This window comes from Aedes albopictus, chromosome 1 (assembly GCF_035046485.1).
Source record: "Aedes albopictus strain Foshan chromosome 1, AalbF5, whole genome shotgun sequence".
In the NCBI taxonomy this organism is placed as follows: domain Eukaryota; kingdom Metazoa; phylum Arthropoda; class Insecta; order Diptera; family Culicidae; genus Aedes; species Aedes albopictus.
This window is the reverse complement of record NC_085136.1, coordinates 62,134,833-62,153,160: the sequence shown is the minus strand read 5'-3', so window position 1 is coordinate 62,153,160 and position 18,328 is coordinate 62,134,833. Positions and strand designations below refer to the sequence as shown.

Genomic DNA, 18,328 nt, shown 5'->3' with positions numbered 1-18,328 from the left:
CGGAATGTCATCCAAATCAACAGATTACCAAAACTGTCTTCGTTTTTAAAACATCTCTTTCCCAGCATAACACAATCTCACAGCACAATTTTGTACTCACACAAGTCTTCCAGCGCTAGTTCTAATCGGACGGCATCGAGTGAATCTCCCGCCGGAATGCCCTCAGTTCTTCGCCTTCGTCGTCGGAACTGCTGGATCCGTCACCACCTCCATCCATGATTTTCCTCCGCCGTCGTTTGGCTTTGGGTAGGTGCTTCTGCAGTCGCCGGGCCCGACGCCGTTCCCGCAGAATGGCTTCGGCCTGTTCCAGTTCGTCCAGTTCCTCCGGGGTGCTGCGGCTGCGGGATTGTGACAACGGGAATTCGTGCTCGTCTTCCTCCTCTTCCGATCCTTCGAGGTCTTCTTCCCCTTCGGACACCAGGAAGGAATTCATCTCGTACATCGATTGTTGATGGTGATGGCGATCCGGCGGTTGCGAGTAGATGTCCAACGTGTTGACGAACCGGGACGGGGCGGCGGGGATTTTGAAACCTCCCGGTCGGCGGATGGGACTCCTGGAAGAAGAGAAAGAGGTAAAATTGGTGGTAAGTGTAAATAAAATGCTATTGGAAGTTGTGTAACCAGTCAATTTGTTTGCTTCGCAGGAACTCCATTGCGCTGAAACAATTGGTAATTCTGATAGTTGCTTAATAGCTGGGGTAAGTAATGGAACTGCTTCCTGGTAACCAAAATTAGGTATAACACAACTAGAGTAGCGAACCACTTGGGCAGCGGAATGGCTTGGGCACTCTTCGCTATAACTTAGTCAATTCCAAACCAATTGACTTAAAATTTTGTACACGACTAGATACTATAAATACGTATCACATCGCGTTCCAAAAATTGTGTCAATTGGTTCAGGATTGGCTGAGTTATAGCAGAAGAGTGCCCAAAATAGGACCCCTGCCGAGATGGTTCCACTTCCCTAGTTCAAACGAAACGCTGTTGCGGTTGAAAATCCAGCTGAGGCAGGCAATAATATGTTATATCATAGGAGGGAAACGCTAAAGCTGATATCTTGTCTCAAAGGAGGGGGACGCCAAAGCGGTGGATGAAAAATCGATCAAAGAAGTCAATAATTCTTGCCCTAAAAGAGGGAGACGCCAAAGCGGCTGATAAAAATCCTGAAAAGGAAGGTAACGCCTAATATTTTGTCTCAAAGGAGGGAGGCGCCAATGAAGTAGATGAAAATCCGTCAAGGAATACGATACCCAATGTTTCGCCTCAAAGGAGAGAGACGTCAAAGCGACAGATGAAAACCCGGTCAAAGAAGTCAATAATATCTCGCCCCAAAAGAGAGAGAGAGACGCCAAAGTGGCGTATGAAATTCATGAAAAGGAAGATAACGCCTGATATATCGTCTCAAAGGAGTCAAAGAAGTCTATAATTCTTGCCCCAAAAATGGGAGACGCCAAAGCAGCAGATGAGAATCATGAAAAGGAAGGTAACGCCTTATATCTTGTCTCAAAGGAGGGGGACGCCAAAGCGACAGATGAAAAACCGGTGAAAGAAGTCAATAATGCTTGCCCTAAAAGAAGGAGACGCCAAGGCGGCAGATCAGAATTATGAAAAGAAGCTAACGCCTAATATCTCGTCTCGAAGGAGGGAGACGCTAAAAAGATTGATGAAAATCCGGTCAAGGAAGGCGATATTCAATGTTTCGCCTCAAAGGAGAGAAACGCTAAAGCGACAGGTGAGAATAATGAAAATGAAGGTAACGCCTGATATCTTGTCTCAAAGTAGGGAGACGCCAAAGCGACAGATGAAAAACCGGTCAAAGTCAATAATATCTCGCATCAAAAGAAGGAGACGCCAAAGGGGCAGATGAAATTCATGAAAAGGAAGATAACGCCTAATATCTGGTTTCAATTCTGACTCCAAAGCGGTAGATGAAAATCCGGTCAAACAAGTCAATAATTCTTGCCCAAAAAGAGGAAGACGCCAAAGCGGCAGATGAGAATCGTGAAAAGGAAGGTAACGCCTGATATCGTGTCTCAAAGGAGAGAGACGCCAAAGCGGACAGATGAAAACCCGGTCAAAGAAGTCAATTACATCTCGCCCTAAAAGAAAGGGGCATCAAAGCGACAGATGAAGATCATGAAAAGGAAGGTAAAGCCCAAGGGGTTGGTCATTCAGCACACTTCATTTGTGCCGTGATTTTTGAGCGTGTGCCAATATATGCCTAAACTGTGCCGGTTGTTTTTCAGTGTGTGCCGAAGTGTGCCGAACGTGCCGGAGGTGTGCCGAATGTGCCCAGTGGAATATTTTCTTAGAATGTTTTTGCGCTAATTATAATCCTTTCTATTTTTGGCGAATGTTATTGGTCTAGTCGGTGTTTACCGACAAAATTCCACCCAGAACACTTGTCTAGAATCTGTATGAAGGGATTTTTTGCAATCGTAAGTATAATGACAGTTTGATTCCATACCGCAAAGTTGGATTTCTATGTTGTGCCCATGTGTGCCGGATTGTGCCGGCATGTGTGCCGAGATGTGCCGGCATGTGTGCCGGGCACAATGTGCCGAGTGACCAACCCCTTGGTAAAGCCTGATATCTTGTCTCAAAGGAAAGAAGCGCCGAAGCGAATGCGCTGCTGTTATCGGGCAGAGTGAACCCATGGCTAGCATTGCACCGTTTACTGGGAGTGGATACTCGCTTGTCGCACACTGCACTGGAAAGAACACGGGTTGAGATCAAGGGTACCTGAGATCCAACTTCTTACGAACAGGTACAATCCTTGCGTCATGGCCTTCCAAGAAACTCTGGTTGCGGCGTTGGACTGGCAGCGATTGAGTTATATACCGCATTGAAGTGGTTCAATCAATGACGAGGTTAGACTAGAAAGAAACGTCATAGGTATGCAGGAGGACGGCGTCCGACAGCTACCTGTACTTTAAGTGATTGTGTGCGGCTAAACTCCCATCATTCATCACGGGGATCACATAAAGTAGACGTAAGAGGTGAGCGGTTACGTCAGTTACTGGATATGTCGCTGGAGGATGTCGCTAGTCGGTTTACATGGCAAGTGGACGATCTTATGATAGCGACTTCTCTCTATTCTCTTGTCGCAGGCCGTAGACTTCCTTGTCTACTGGAGTATTGAGAAGGCAGACCAGAACGGCTTCTCTCGAGTTATCCGTAGCCAACCCCCTGACGGTCCCAGCGTACTAACTCTTCTGAATGGAGCTCAGTAATCCGTTAGGTCGTTGTTCGTCCCATCGCAAAGACAGTGACAATTGTTTTATTGGTCGAAAAGCGCGACAACATCCACTCATCCGAGACGTCCAGACTGCGAAGAAAATCTGGAATCGCTTGAAGGAGCAGCATCTGAAGACTACAATGTGTTGAAGAGTATCGCTCATCGGTCAAGTCTGCGATAAGAAGCTATCAGAAGGAGGAGATCTTGAAGTACATGTGTACGAGCTGAAGGAATTGTTTTCAAGACTTCAAGGCAATTATTTAGCGAAGCCTTCCGGCATCTTACGAAAGCATCCGGACAGCCTTGCTGATTCTGAAGAACGATTGAACTGAAGTTGTCTTTTTCGAAGAGAAAAGTTTTGGACTACGCCCGGTAGTAACAAGAGAATGATGCTGTCGTGGATGAATCCGCGTTCGAGGTAAAAGCAAAGAAGATCACCTGCCATTTTTTCAGAATGAAAGCGCACAAGAAGAAAGATTGCCAAGCCTTCAAAATATCAACCCATCTCGACAAATCTTTGAACAAGAACTCGAAGTCGAAACCGAAACACAATCCTGGCACTAGTAATGACTAGCCTCATGACAAGCTGTACGCATTCGTTCTGGATTCTACTGATCGAAAAAAGACTGACTGGCAGGCGTATTCTGCGCGCCGTGTGAGGTGAGATGGACGGTTTCGTTTCACTTGATGTGAGACGACTAATGCAAATGGGACCGAGTCGACTTTTATCCCCTCATTCGACACGTCTCACCTCATACGCCGTTCAGAATACGCCTGTGGATTGTTTACTCCAGCGTGACATCTCATATGTACTGCGAAAGAATAAGTTTTTTCAATGCCCTCAAGTCAAGTTTGGAGAAGAGTGAGTTGTTTAAACGGTGAAGATTCCAACGGTAATCGGATCATTAAGGCCATGTCCGATGTTCTCTACGCCCCTGGATTGGAAATGAACCTTATCTCGGCGGATAAGTTGATCGGAAAAGGTGCAAACGTGCAATTAGGAAAAAGCGGTTTCCAAATTTTGCCCAAGACGGAAGTAGTAGGTGTAGCAGTCATGCATGGAGGCCTGTACCGGTTGAAGATCCACGGTGAAAGAGCGATGGTTGCCGGACAGAATCAAACCGAGAGCTACCAGCAAACTTGGCGCAGGCGTTTGCTACACCGGGATTAGCCGTCATTCTACTGATCATCAGCAAGAATTTGGCAAGCGGAATACAAGCATGTGACTGTGGAACCGACGAAATTTGTAAAGTGTGTCTCAAGGAAAAGAAAGCTCGGAGCCATTCCCGAAGAACACCCAGAAGTAGTCAACGGCAACGTTGGACCTAGTACCAACGTTTGCGGCCCCATGAATGCGTACTCACTGGGTGGTTTCAAGTACTTTATGACCCTGATCGATGACCACAGTCGTTTCTGTGTGCTCTACTTTCTGAAGAGAAAATAGGAAATTCCGGAGAACATTCGGGAAGACGCAAAAAGGTCGCGTTCGAAAGCCATACGATCGGATAATGGTGGAGAATATGTCAGTACAGAGCTGCAGAAGTTTGACAAGCAAAACGGAATCCAAGACAGAGAGAGCACACTACAGGTTACTTGCCGAAGTCCAATGGAGTTGCTGAACGAAACAACCGATACCTGTCCGAGATGATAAGATACATGCTGGCTGATGCCAAATAAGACAACTGATTTTGGGAGGAAGCAATGAATACGCCGGTTTATCGTCACAACGTACTTCCATCAAAATCCGTTATGTCACTCCATGTGAAATTTCATACGGGCGTGTTTTTGGAGCTGAAGCCTCTCCGAAAAAGCAAAGTCCTGTTTCGCAGAAGATGACGTTGGTTGGATATTCGTGGAGGATCCCGGACATGAAATCGCTGAAGCTTTTTGTAAGTTTAGATACGGACTTCGTGGAGTTCAATACAAGAAGACATCAGGCCAATCAAGACGTCGCCACCTACAGGAAGATCCTGTAGCAGATGTCGTAGCTCAGGATGAACGAGTCACTGATGGTAACCTTCAGGAGGAGTTTGAATCTGCTGTCGAATTGTCGTTTGAACACGAGGAGGCGGACGCCACCGTCATGCTATAACTATGGGATGGACTATGAAGAAATTTTCTCTCCGGTTGGGAAGCAAGCCACCTTCCGGATCCTGTTGACTGTTGCTTCTCACGAGAACCTGATTGTCAAGCAGGAGGACATTGAGAGGGCCTATTTGTACGGCGAGTTGCAAGAAACCATATACCTGAAGGTACCTCCAGGAATCGAACAACCTAGTTCCAACACAGTTTGCCGATTGAGAAGAAGCTTGTATGGCCTCAAGCATGCTGGTCGTGTTTAGAATAAAACGCTGGATGCAGTACTTCGGGGAATGGGATGGATCGCATCTACGGCAGAGGATTACGAAAAAGAGGTACACGTTCATCGCAGTTTTTGTAGACGACATGGTAATCGCGTGTAGCAGCGAGACACAAATTCAAGAAATTGTGGCCCTTATTGAGAAGAAGTTCAAAATATCGCTACTCGGAAATCTCAAATTGTTCCTGGGAATGCATGTCGAGTTCAGCAGCGGCTTTTACATGGTGAACCAGAAGGCGTAGAAAATCGGCCTTTCGAAATGCCAAGCCGTCAGCAATCCCTATGGACCCAGGATATATCCAACGAAAGAAGAAGGAAGGATTCTGAAGCACTATCATCAACCGAAGCTGAATTCGTCGCTCTAGCTGAAGCCTGTAGTCAGGAGCCACTGTGGTTAAAGAAAGTACTGTACGATTAAGGTGAAGGTGATTAAGATTATGGAGGATACATAAAGCAGTATACATTAAGTGAAGAACGGGAGAGTTGGGAAACTATCAAAACATATTTATACGAAAAACGGATTCACGATAGATTTGCAGAAAAACGGAGTACCTAATTAACAGCCATGGACCGAGTCGAATGGAGACGACTCCTACGAACAGCAGAGGACACTCAGGCCTTCGTCTGCTGACCGGTAGGGTCAATAAGTCAAATTGCGCGTACCAGCGCGAAGATCACTGAGACCACTTAGGAATAAGCTTACCTTCATCAAACAGGTCAAGCAAGCGAAGCAGAAACTCAATGCCAAGTTGACCATCCTTCGGGTCCTTATTGGACGCTTCTCGTGGTACATTATTGGCTGAAGTAGCCAGGGAAATGTGTGTTCCTGATCTGAATTGTGGAGCAAAGGTTGCGCCGCGGTGTTAAAAACTCTAGAACCTCGATACAATGAGGTGTTTAGAATCTGCTCAGGCTACTTTCAAGCCTTTACTAGGAGCTTCTCTGGTGGTGGAGTGTGGAAGGCTACCACTGGTGGTAGTGGAGGACCTGCAACTACTAAGTCTGCGCGTTCTTGGTAAAGAGACCACCTATCCGGTGGAACGCCGGTTGTCCAGCGTGCCTCGAACCAGTGGCACGATCTCACGTCGACGAACCTGCCACTGTTAGCCACTAGGACACTAGGCCTCGTCAATGGGCCTAGGATGCCGACTTCTCTAGGATCGACTGACGAGTAACTTCGTATGCAGATAGGTCACACCTATCCACCAATGGCTCATTAGCATAAGAGGAAATAGGTTATGGAGTGTCTGAGGAGGCTTAACCGGTTTCTATACCGTGGTATTCTCCGACTCCGCAAATTGTCTGTTTACCCTAGAGCATGGCAAGGCTGGACATCCATGGTTGATCGAGGATACATGAACCTAACCTTTATCTGGGTGCCTGAATACGCAGGCATATCTGACAATGTGGCTGCCGACGTTCTAGCATATCAAGAGATAACTTCGGATCCACTCTGTGGTCCAACCCGCTGGATCAGACAGACCGAGAAGCTTTCTTCCACAGCCCACAGGATTTAAAACGACACATAAAAATGGAAGATGCGGAAAATTTATGAGATCGGAAGGTGCTGACTCGGTTGAGAAACGGACACATTCGGCTCACTCATGGGTCAGGACTCAGGAGGAATCGGTACTAATTTGGCCTGTTGCCAGGGATATCAGGGACAAATACTAGACGTAACACACATGTCAGCGAACTCGGCGTAGAATGATCATTACGGGAAATATTGTCCAACGACCGAAACGCTTCGGTTTCGAAGCTGATTAGCACTCTGGTGCTCTATGAAACTAAAGGTTAAGATTTAGAGGACGGGTATTAGAAGGATCGCTAGCTACGATACGTGAGATATCGTACAACGATATAGTATTGGGTAAAGCAGTACCAAGACTTAACGGTTGGCTCTCTAAGCATTGAAGTTGAACCTGAAACAAGTGACGATGGCGTCCGTGATCAAGAGCGGTAAGGTCAACGAGAGGAAGTACTCTAGTAGAGGTATCTAAGGAAAAACAACTCACCTAACCGACTGCAAGTACTTGGCCCGCATCGCATCCGGATCGTCCTCCTCCACCGGTCCGTGGTGGATGATGGAATCGTCCACAAACTGGGACAATGCGTCGTCGTCAGCTTCGTCCTCTTCATCCTCATCACCGTCATCATCGTCAGACACCGCAGCTTGACTCAGGAAAAAGTCCGGACGCTGGTTCCGTTTCCGTCGCTTGCTCGGTTGCTGCCACTTCGGAGGAGTCTTTCGGCGTTCCGGTCGTCGGAAGATTGTCGGAGGTGGTCTCATCGTCTCCGACGAGGATTTCACGTTCTGTAAGAAAGATTTGCGGGTTGATCATGAGGACTTGAGACTCAGAGCGTCCACAACTTACCGATCTTGCCGTCTGGAAGACATCTCCGTCGTCGTCTTCGTCACTTTCCACCGGCTTCCGATCATGGCCGGCGCCAGCGCCCTCTCCCTCCGATTCGGAACTAACGACGAACGCTTTTCGTTTGCTTCTGGGCACGATCATTGACATTTCGGGCTGAGATCCCTCCAAGTGATCGTCTTGCTGCTGAATCTGTTGCTGGAATCCAAACTTCCGTTCCAGTTCTTGTCGGAAACTGCTAGAACGGGAGCCCTGCTCCTCTCGATCACCTCCTGGCCGGCAGGAGGCGAAGAACGGTGACTGGTGGTGGTTGGAAGCGGAGGAGTCCGGAGCTCGAACCACCGGTGCCGAGTTCACTTCCAGCGTTCCAGTGTTGTTCGTTCGGCTAAGCCGAAGTCGCGTGAAGTTCAACTTCTTGCGTAGGAGAGACGGCGATCGCTCCACGACCTGGGGCGATTCCTGAGGTTTGCTGTCCGATTTTCGCCGGGAGGTGGGCGTACTAGGCAGCTGGCCGATCGGAATGTTCTCTTTCTGGGAAGTGGCACTCGCGAGGGCGTCCCTCAGATCGTAGTCAACGGTACTGTCCGAATTGTCGGCGGATTTCTTCGATGGGCAGCTGTTCTTGAACAGGTCGTCATCGCTGTCCGCCAGAAGATCCTCCAGGGTGCCGACAACCAGATTCTTTTTCTGAGATTGCCGGGCTTGGCTTTTAGACGGTGGTGGTGGCGCTGGCGGAGGTTCTTGCGAGTTCGGGACAACTTCTTCGCTTCCGCCGGAGTCGCCCACCAGATCCTCCAAACAACCCGAGATGTCCAGGTCGAGCTCCTTCTTCTTCCGGCTGCTTGCCGCGCTCAGCGGAAACAGGTCACTACTGGGAACGCTCCTGACGGAAGTGGCCGAACACGGCACTGCCTGAGTTTTCTCATCCGGGAAGTTTTCCCGGAGAAAGTCCTCGATCGGGATCTGAGTTTTCGTTGATGAACTCTTGACGCGCTCAGCGGCAGAGAAGTCAGCGTCCAGGAAGTCCGCCTCAAGAGCTTCGAGCTCCTTCCTGGCAAGATCCCTATTTTCTTCGCTCGCAGTGATCACCGGAGAACCTTCAACCGTACGATCGAAGTCCCCGGCCAGGAAGGCGGCCTCCTGCGCTTGCATCTCCAGGTCTTTAGGGTCGAAAAGACTTTTGCTCAACTCGGCGATCTGCTGCGTCAGGGAAGTCTCAACCGCCGCAGGTTCTTCGTCTTCTGCAACCGTCTGCAAGCGATCTAGGAATTTCCGTCCTGAGGGTTCTGCAGGCGGCGGGTTTTCCGTCGGTTCCTCGAACACCTGGTCCAGATCGTCCAACCCGAAGTATTCCAGCACCATGCGGAAGTTCAGTGCCTTGGGTCGGCTGGTTAACGGCGAGGCGTAGTCGGAGTTCTTCGCTTTCTGGATCGAGCGGTTGAACGCCCTCAACAGGGGACTGTTGTTGTAGTCGGCGGGAGTTCTCGCTGGGTTCTCGCTCTTGATGAGGTGTGCGGTTCGGGACTTGGCTTTGTGGCGGTTCACTGGGGTTTCGTCGTCCGGAGGTGGCGGCGGTTCGGGAAGATCTGCCGGGTTCGGTTGGTAGCGGGATTCTTCTGGTTCTGGGAGCGGTGGGAGGAAGAGTTGCGAGTCGAAGAGGTTTGAAGTGGTGGGATCATATGGCACTTCAGGATACAGAGGAGAATTGGGAGGTTCAGGGCTGAGGCGGTGATGCGAAACGTTGGTTTCGAGGTAATGAGTGGAGAACCTGGCGAAGATCTCGTTGAACTGCGTTACCTGATCTTCCGAAATTTCCGGTTGATCGACTTTTCCTTTATTTTCCGGCGATCGTAGCCGGTTAATAGCTGCGCTGTAGTCTTCAATATCCGAGACTCGATCCTTGAGCAGAGTTCGTCCACCAAAAAGATTTTCGATGGTCCTGATCTCCGACTTGAGGCAGTCACCTCGATCATCCAACACAATTAGGTCATCGTCCTCTTCATCGCCAACGACTGCATGCAAAACTTCACTTTTCTCGATAGCCTCCTTCAGGTATCCAAGGTTTGCTTCCAGGAAGAGTTTCTTCAGAGGACTTGTACAAAGGATGGACTTGGAAATCTTTTCTTCTTGAATACAAAGCTCGTTACGATCCCGGAGAAACTGCTCCCTGTCAATCCTAGCTTTGTGACGCAGAAGTGGCTTAATGATCTTCTCCAGTTCCTGCTCCTGATCGGTCTTCCCCAGCCTCAACGATGCATCCTGCGGCACACGGAAACTCCCTCGCGACGTATCCACCGAATTGATCGAGACATCCTTCTCCGGACTTGCGAAGATTTCACGCTCCGTGGCGTCAAGATCCGTATCGACCTTCCGAAAGAAGTTCCGTACATCTTGGGTCCCTCTCGGTGCCTCAACCTTCTTCCGCTTTTTCCTCGTCTCCGGCTGCTCATCTCCCACCGCATCCCCTCCCTGATTCTCATTGTTCTTCCTCTTTCGGCCCTTCTTAACTTTCCTCTCCGGTTCTTCGGCCTCCTCCGGAATCTTAATAAAGGTCTTCACACACTTCGGGTCAAACTCGGTGGGGATCAGCCGAGGCGACTGTCTGTACAAAATCGTCAGAATCTCCCGACTTCTAGACAGCTTCTGATTGGTCTTATCCTTCAAGGCCAGCACTTCCTTCAGCGTGTCGTGCTCTTTGCCCTCAGTCACCAACATGAGCACACTTCCGACGCGTTGCCGCCCGGTTCGTCCGATCCGCTGCACAAACCGCGTCGGATTCTTGGTGATGTCGAAGCACACGATCAGATCCACCTCGCCCACATCGATGCCCTCTTCGGCCACGCAGGTCGCGATCAGGGTGTTACACGCCCCCGACCGGAAGTCCTTCATGGCGGCGATCTGCTCTTTTTGCGTAACGGCTCGGAGACCTCCACCGGTGCCGCCCTGGCCAACGATGCACTTCGGCTTGATCAGCGGACGGTTGCGCAAAAGAAGACGGTGAATCATCGCGACCGAATCGCGGTACTCGCAGAAGATGATCACCTTCGAGTCCGGGTTGTTCTGAAATCAAGCGGAACGTCATAATCTTGCTCTGTAGCGTACAGCGATATGGTTAATGAACTCACCTGAAAGTGCGACTTCAAATGCCTCTCCAAGATAGCAAACTTGGGATGTCCAAAGTCGATTCCCTCGTCCTTCTCCACCTTCGCCGGCGGCTGCCCCACCCCGACCTCTCCGCCACCAGCCCCCGCCAATATCGCAAACGGATTCCTCCCGTACTCCTCCCGCAGATCGTCCAGGAAAGCCTTCAACCGGGCATCCTTCGCCACAAAGTACTTTTCCACTGTCCGATTGCTCTCGTCCTCGAAGAAGTTCAAGAACGCCCGGATCCCATGCCGGACCAGCAGTTCCAACGCGTGGTACATGCTCACACACGTGATCAAGTCCGAATTGATCGCCGAGTAGTTCGGATGCCGTTGGATCAGATTGGCCTCCCGGAACCGCTTTTGCTCCATGATCAACCAACCGCGGCTCAAAGACCGTGCGTGCCCCGAAATCACATTCTCCTCCTGCAACCGCCGCACGTACGGATCCAGAATCTCCATGTACTGCTCCCTTATCCGGGAAAGCTTCGGACCCAACGGAATCAAAACCGTTCGGATGTTCTTCTTAAAACTGTACGGCGAAACGTCGATGGAATTCTCCCACCGAACTTCGATGTGCGAAATGAGGAGATTCCTGACCACTTCCGCCACGTCCTCCAGGGTCCGACCCGGAGTCGCCGACAATGCCAGCACCCGGAAATTCCTGTTAGTCGCGGCGATCGCCTTGATCACCTCCGTGTAGGCGTAGCGACCTTTCGCCTTGTGAGCCTCATCCACGACCACCAACTTCACCTCGTCCGTCGGAAAATTCTGCTCCGGCGAATTTATATCCGCCAGAACCACCTGCGGCGTCACGTAGAACACCCGCTTGCTCTGCCACAACCCGGTCCGATTCTTCCGCTGCTGCTTCCCCGTCATCTCCGCCGTGTCCTCCTTCGGAATCCCCATCACCTTATAGCATGCTTCAATCTGCTGGTTGACCAGCGGCCGGGTCGGGGCCATGAATATCACCTTCCCCGTCGGATACCACCGATAAATATTATACATCACCACCGCTGCGATAAACGTTTTCCCCAATCCCGTCGGCAGCACCACCAGCGTGTTCCGAAACAGAGCCGCCTGCACGATCGAGTACTGGTACTTCCGGACCGGGTAGTTCGTCGGATAGATCCAACTGTCACCGGCGTTATTATCAAACCCCGCATACCTATCGTTCTTCCGCAGCTGCATCCCATCGACCAGCTGGGAGAATGGCTTATCCAGTAGCTGCAGGACACTTTCATCGCCGAGCAGTTCGCTGTCGTCGTTCAGCGAGTAGCTGGTCGCGTTCAGGAATCCACGGGATGTGCTCGCCGCCGATTCGTTGGCACTGCTGGATTCGTTCATTTCATTCGGGACACACTAGCACATGAATTTCACTCGGATGATTAACATGTTACAAACGCAGTTAACATTAAAAACCGAACACAAACAGCTTAAATTAATCCGGAATGTGACACAAAACTTTTGGCTAGAAAAACTGTTTGCTTTTGTTTGTGGTTTTTCGTGACTTTTCGTGTTTGATATTTTTTGTTTACTCTTGTTTATTTTGATTTTTGCTAACGTTTTAACAAACACATTTCATTTTGTTCATTTTGGATGAACACAAATTCTAACGCTTGGAAATGAACTCCACTCTACATACACTGATATAAATTTCATGATATATATTTAATTTAAAATTAAATTTAATGTTTAATAAGGGTGCTATTAAATATTTACACTCTTTGCCCAGACGCCAAATATTTGACCACTTTTGACAGATAAATTTTGGCAGGTTGTTTGGCTCAGTTTGTCCCTATTCGTTTTTCGAGAGTGACAAATATTTTTGTTTGCCAGGTACACCTTGGTCAAAATTTAACTGTCAAAAGTGGTCAAATATTTGGCATTGGTCAAAGAGTGTCATACTAGCTTAATTTTACCACAAAATTTTACCACAGACAAACTCATTTCCCATCGTTTCCCTTTTAACGGATTATTCAAATATTCCGTAGTTCGCAAATCGCTCGCTCATAGCGCTCGCATCGTTTTTGCTCCTGTTTGACGTTTGCTCACTACCGCCATCTACTCAGTGGGTTTGCGTACTACAGCATAATTAGCATTGGGCGATTATGCTTACGTGACGATGATTTTTATCGCATTTTGTTACAAGTGATACGTCTGTTTGTCTGTGTTTTATGTGTGCCAATATACAAAGTATAATGGAAGCAATATTTATCATGAGGCCCCTTATTATGGTTATGTTTGCGCAAACATAAAAGTTATAATTGTTTTGTTATAGTTAAGAATTATATATGTAATTTCACCTTTCAGGACGCGCGACATCAAGCAGCTGTAACGTCGCTGCATGCGATGAGCGAGGTTTTTTTTTGTAGTGTTGTACTTTTTACTACAGCGCGCGTCGTGAAGAATTAAAAGATTTTTCTGACGATGTCGCCGGCAAGGTCGCCGGACCTGAGGGTCTGTGGTCTGGCATTCTATCTCCTTCGTTTCAGCTTTGGGTGGATGTGTGGTGGCGAGGAAGTAGCACCATAGACTAATTTCAAGACCTCGATGTACCAAAGAAAACGATCAAATTTTCGGTGACCAGTCCGGTACCCAATAAATATTCATAACCGTGTAGCACCGTGCTGTTACTGATGGCGGTTGACTAGACCAATGAGGGTTACAATGCGGAGAAGGACTTTTGCGTTTGTCCCTTCGATTTGTTACCGTACCCGGATAAAAAGTTACCATTCATTACATGGTAAATATTATTAACATATGACTGGTTTTATTGTTCACCATAAAACACATAGTAGATATATTGTAACTTTTTACAATAGATATCAAGCCCATATAGTTCGTACAATAAGTGAACATTAGCTTTATTAGTGACTAATTGATTCGATTGTATTTCAATAGTTCTATAATAATTTAAAGTTACTATCAGTAAAAATTAATTTAAGTTGTTTTTATATAGTTGCAAAAGTGCCTGCAAAGTTCTCATGGACTTTTTATTAAAGAGGGTTTATTTCTCAATTTCACTTAAAAACAATTCGTAACAAATAAATAACGATATATATTATTGTTGCTTGGATCATGTTTGTATAATCAAATACAAAATCACTTGACATATTTTTTTATAGTTTTCGTTTTAAATTTGAGTACAGTAGATGTTTCGATTATCGAATGTTATTCGCTAAAACTTCAACGACTGACAGACGTCAAGCCGTGTTGGCAGAGGAAGCTATCAATGAATAACTGAGGAAGTACTTATAGAAAACTAGCTGAAAAGCAGGTTTTAGCCAAGTGAGGACGTTTCGACAAGAAAAAGACAAACAATGATTTTTCTAATGTTTTCCAATAAATTAAAGGAATCTAGTAAATAGTAAACTACCATTGATAACAATACAAATACAATTTGTTTAATGGGATCAATTGAACCGATGTTAAAATAAACATGCAATAATATTTGTTGTTATGTAAACAGATTTCGTCTTTTAAAAACTAAAGAATTCATATTTCTCGGTAACATTTTTCTTCAGCATTTACAGATACTAATGGCCACATGAATTGTGAACGATTTATGGTATGGATCATACAACCTGAGGTCTGACTTGTGATATTTGGCAGTTATTTGAAAAGATTGATGATAGATCTTATCAACAGCCGCCAAGCAACACATACCAGACAGACATCAGAGTGTTTGACTCTTATCATGAAATGTGCATATTATAATATTCTGTATCATATTGAGTTATTCGGATAGTTTCTACTGAGGAATAACATAGCCATATTTCTATGTAATACACGTATAACATCACTATATTGACTTGCTTGCTCGCTGTCCGTATTCAACTCACTGATTGACTACCTAATCCATGACCTACTATTCTAGACCGATACCACACTCCCCTTTTACTTACTTCTAAAAACAATCATTTTTATTGACATAAGCTATCATTTTTATTTTTAGATATGGGGTCTCTTTTCCCACCAACTATGTCGAACACGTGGACGAAACTAATTCTGCGGCTTCCCCTATTGCTGCTCCTACATCTGCTTCAATATTGTCATCTTTCTCCGTACATCCTCCAACTAATCACTTCAAATGACAGTTCAGCATTACACATTTCCTGACTTCTTGGAACGAAATTACGCTTTTGTACTTTCTTTGTTAAGTGTGCTTCGAACCATTTTGTAGACAGTTTACTTTCCGTGATGATACGCTTGACCACTATCCCCTTTTTTATAGGTCATTCCTCTTGAAACATCTCTGAATATCGGCTTTTCTTGTTGCTTCGAATTTCTACTTCCACTCACGATCACGAACTGTTTCAGATAGAATACCGGCCAAAAAGTATACGTTTGGTTGCTTGGTCCTTCTAAACATAAGAGCTGTTGATAATTGGTTGTCGAGTTGGTGTGCAGGAATCATTTTGCAATTCTAGATTTACTCGGAAGCTCTTCAAAATTGTACTATTCATTCTTTTTACCTTATCAATAGCATACGGCCAATATGTTTTACTTATACTCGGTTTTTCTTACAAAAAAAATAATTAAAGATTGCATAATAAACTGTGGCCTGTTATCTGACGGAATTACTTCCGGAATTAACTCAAATTCCGCTGTTATTTATTTCACGACGATACGTTCCGTAAATTGACTGATATAGTCGACCAACAAAGTAAATAATATTAAATAATTTTAATAATATTAATAATATTAAAAAAGAAACAGTCGAACCTACACTAGTGTAAATAAGGTCCTAACGACAAAGGTCTAATGAAATCAATAAATCACATTAAGGAACTCGTTGAAGGGATTTTTGAATTACTAAACGTTCTGGTCTCATTAAAGCATGATAGGTTGTTTTTTTAGTGCTTAAAATCTTTAAATCTGCCGTTCAAAAATGATTTAGCATCTCATGTTTTGCCAAACATGTTTCATTTACTTGCATGAATGGTACTACTATTGGTATTGCATATCCCAGAAGATGGTTAACATTATGGTTCATCGATTTATCAAAATATTGTGCCTTGGAAATTGACAAACTGGATAGTAGTAATCTGCTTTCAAGAAAATACAGCCTAATCTTTTATGCTACCAAGCTCAACGCCAAATCTTCACGCTTCATTAGAAGTAGATTTGTAAGAGACTTACTTGTAAAAGAGATACTTCTATTCTGTACTTATCCTCCTAAACTAATCCCGCTCTTAGCTTCTCTGGATTTTGGACTTACGTCGACGATGATTTTCCGACTATAAGTAATCTTCTTGAAGGCTCTTTTCTTCCATTGTTGTAGCTTGATTTCGCACCCCTGGCGCATTCATAAACTATAAGTTTATAGCCCGACCAACAGAGCCGAAGGGCTCGAAAGCCATTCGTGGATAAAATAGACGTCAGTCTACTCAGAACTACCAAACATACCGTTGCTAATATTTCACATCGACATTAATATTGGTTGAGCTTATTCCGCTTAGCCCACATCAATACATAAAACCACTAGGTTGGGAATGAATCGACCAATGTATGTATTTTAATAATTCTACAAGACTTCTTAATTCCTGAATCATTTTTGGTCATCTGACATTTTTGACCGCTCAAATAAGAATATCAGTAGATCGAACACCTAGTTCATTTAGCAGCTAAACCATGGGTTAAAAAAATAAAGATTACTTCAGATCATAAATCTCCTCGGTACGATCAAATAACACCTCTACCCTATTGTCATCACGAGAAAAAGTCCAACAACAAAATTATAGCAAAGACAATTTGCTATCAGTAACAGCAGGAAGTGTTTTCAACTTGCTGTAAAAGGAACATTTTTCTACTCTCATTTTTTTGATGTTTTAACCGTTAAAACGGCCAAAACGATAAGAACCTGAGTTATCATAATTCACAATATGACAACATCAACATTAGTTTTCAATTTGCTCTCAGACTTGTAGTTTGTAGTTTTTTTTTACTATACATAAATGTACATAAACATAAAACCAAAATCAAATCAACTTATATGAATTCATTTGACAACTTGAAAGCCGGTTTGCAGCTTTTCGATAAATTTTCAAATAGTGGTGCATACCAGTATAATGATAATTATGTTTTACGAAAAAGGAATACAAGTTCGACCACTTAAATGCAATAAACCGACGCCCGTAACCATTGAGAGACTAGGCAAGAGAGAGGTACTGACGCTCTTCCAGGTGAAGCGCAAGCAACGCGACCCAGAAGAGAGACTACTGAGTGCTACGATAAATGACAACGTTTTCCGAATCGAAACGAGACTCAAATAGTGTGTCAAACGGATAAAGTGACTCATTCAAATGCTGCATGAAAGTGTATCATTGAAACGAAATTGAACGCCCCTGGAACCTACTGCTGATGTGATCAACTATATAACACTTACCGAAGATACAGGAATTTGTGTTCAGTTTATTTCTAACTAGCACCCGGATCTTTAATTTCAGGTCAAAAGTATATCTAGTGTTCAGACTTTCAGTTTGAGCTTCACGGATCGACATTCTTTAACATTCTAATCTTATAAAAGTTCCTCGGGTTTGTTGTTTTAGCAATGTTAATCCTGCGTTCTCCAAAGTAACACAAATTCAGGATAACTTTTTTTTTGACAACCTAATTTGGTTATTATCACGCCTTAATACGGCGGACCTGTTGAAACGGGTGAAAAATGTCCGCCTTCATTCAGATTGCCACAGATATTCACAGAACCACAAAGGTACAAGATCTGTCCACAGTCGACTGTGGTACGTTTATAGTATCCAAAAAAGATTTTCCTCTTACTCAAAGTACCACTCCAAATCTTGTTTCCATTTGGACCATGTACAAACTCGTCTGAGAAGCTTTAATTCAATTACAATCCCCTTGGTTATTGTAAATCACATATTTCATTCTTGTAAGTTATAATATTCTTAAATACCCATTGGTATCAGTTTGTTGATGTGTATATGTATGTTGATTGCAATTCAATAAATTTGTTGGATTTCGAACCCGCTTCAGAAATTTCAGTCACTTTTACACCGCTTCCACCGTTAAATTAATTCTCCAACGATGCCGTTATTACAATTACACCGTTGATTCTTTAGCGAACTCGCATTGATGATTTCATCATTCATAAACTTTAGCGAATTCACCTCTTAACATCTTAAGTAAACTCGTTCAGATGATTTCGTCATTCATCATTCCAAGCGAACCCGCTCCGACGATTTCGTTACTC

General features: G+C 45.3%; 1 protein-coding gene across 1 annotated transcript; it reads right to left on the bottom strand.

Annotated features, from left to right (window-relative positions):
• Positions 1-38: 38 nt before the first annotated feature.
• On the bottom strand, positions 39-12,615 carry LOC109401875 (uncharacterized). The gene is made up of 4 exons (XM_019674471.3): positions 11,095-12,615; positions 7,973-11,029; positions 7,613-7,911; positions 39-554 (listed from the first exon to the last, which is right to left on the bottom strand). Exons 1-4 carry the CDS (start codon positions 12,457-12,459, stop codon positions 122-124), a joined length of 5,154 nt encoding a protein of 1,717 aa, XP_019530016.3. The 5' UTR covers positions 12,460-12,615; the 3' UTR covers positions 39-121.
• Between the last annotated feature and the right edge of the window lie 5,713 nt (positions 12,616-18,328).

Excerpts from the sequence above, each read along its gene's own strand:
- LOC109401875 (XM_019674471.3), bottom strand. The coding sequence starts at position 12,459 with ATGAACGAATCCAGCAGTGCCAACGAATCGGCGGCGAGCACATCCCGT. Across the intron at positions 7,912-7,972 it reads TCTTCCAGACGGCAAGATCG|AACGTGAAATCCTCGTCGGA; the intron begins GTAAGTTGTGGA and ends TCTTTCTTACAG. Across the intron at positions 555-7,612 it reads AAGTACTTGCAGTCGGTTAG|GAGTCCCATCCGCCGACCGG; the intron begins GTGAGTTGTTTT and ends CTCTTCTTCCAG.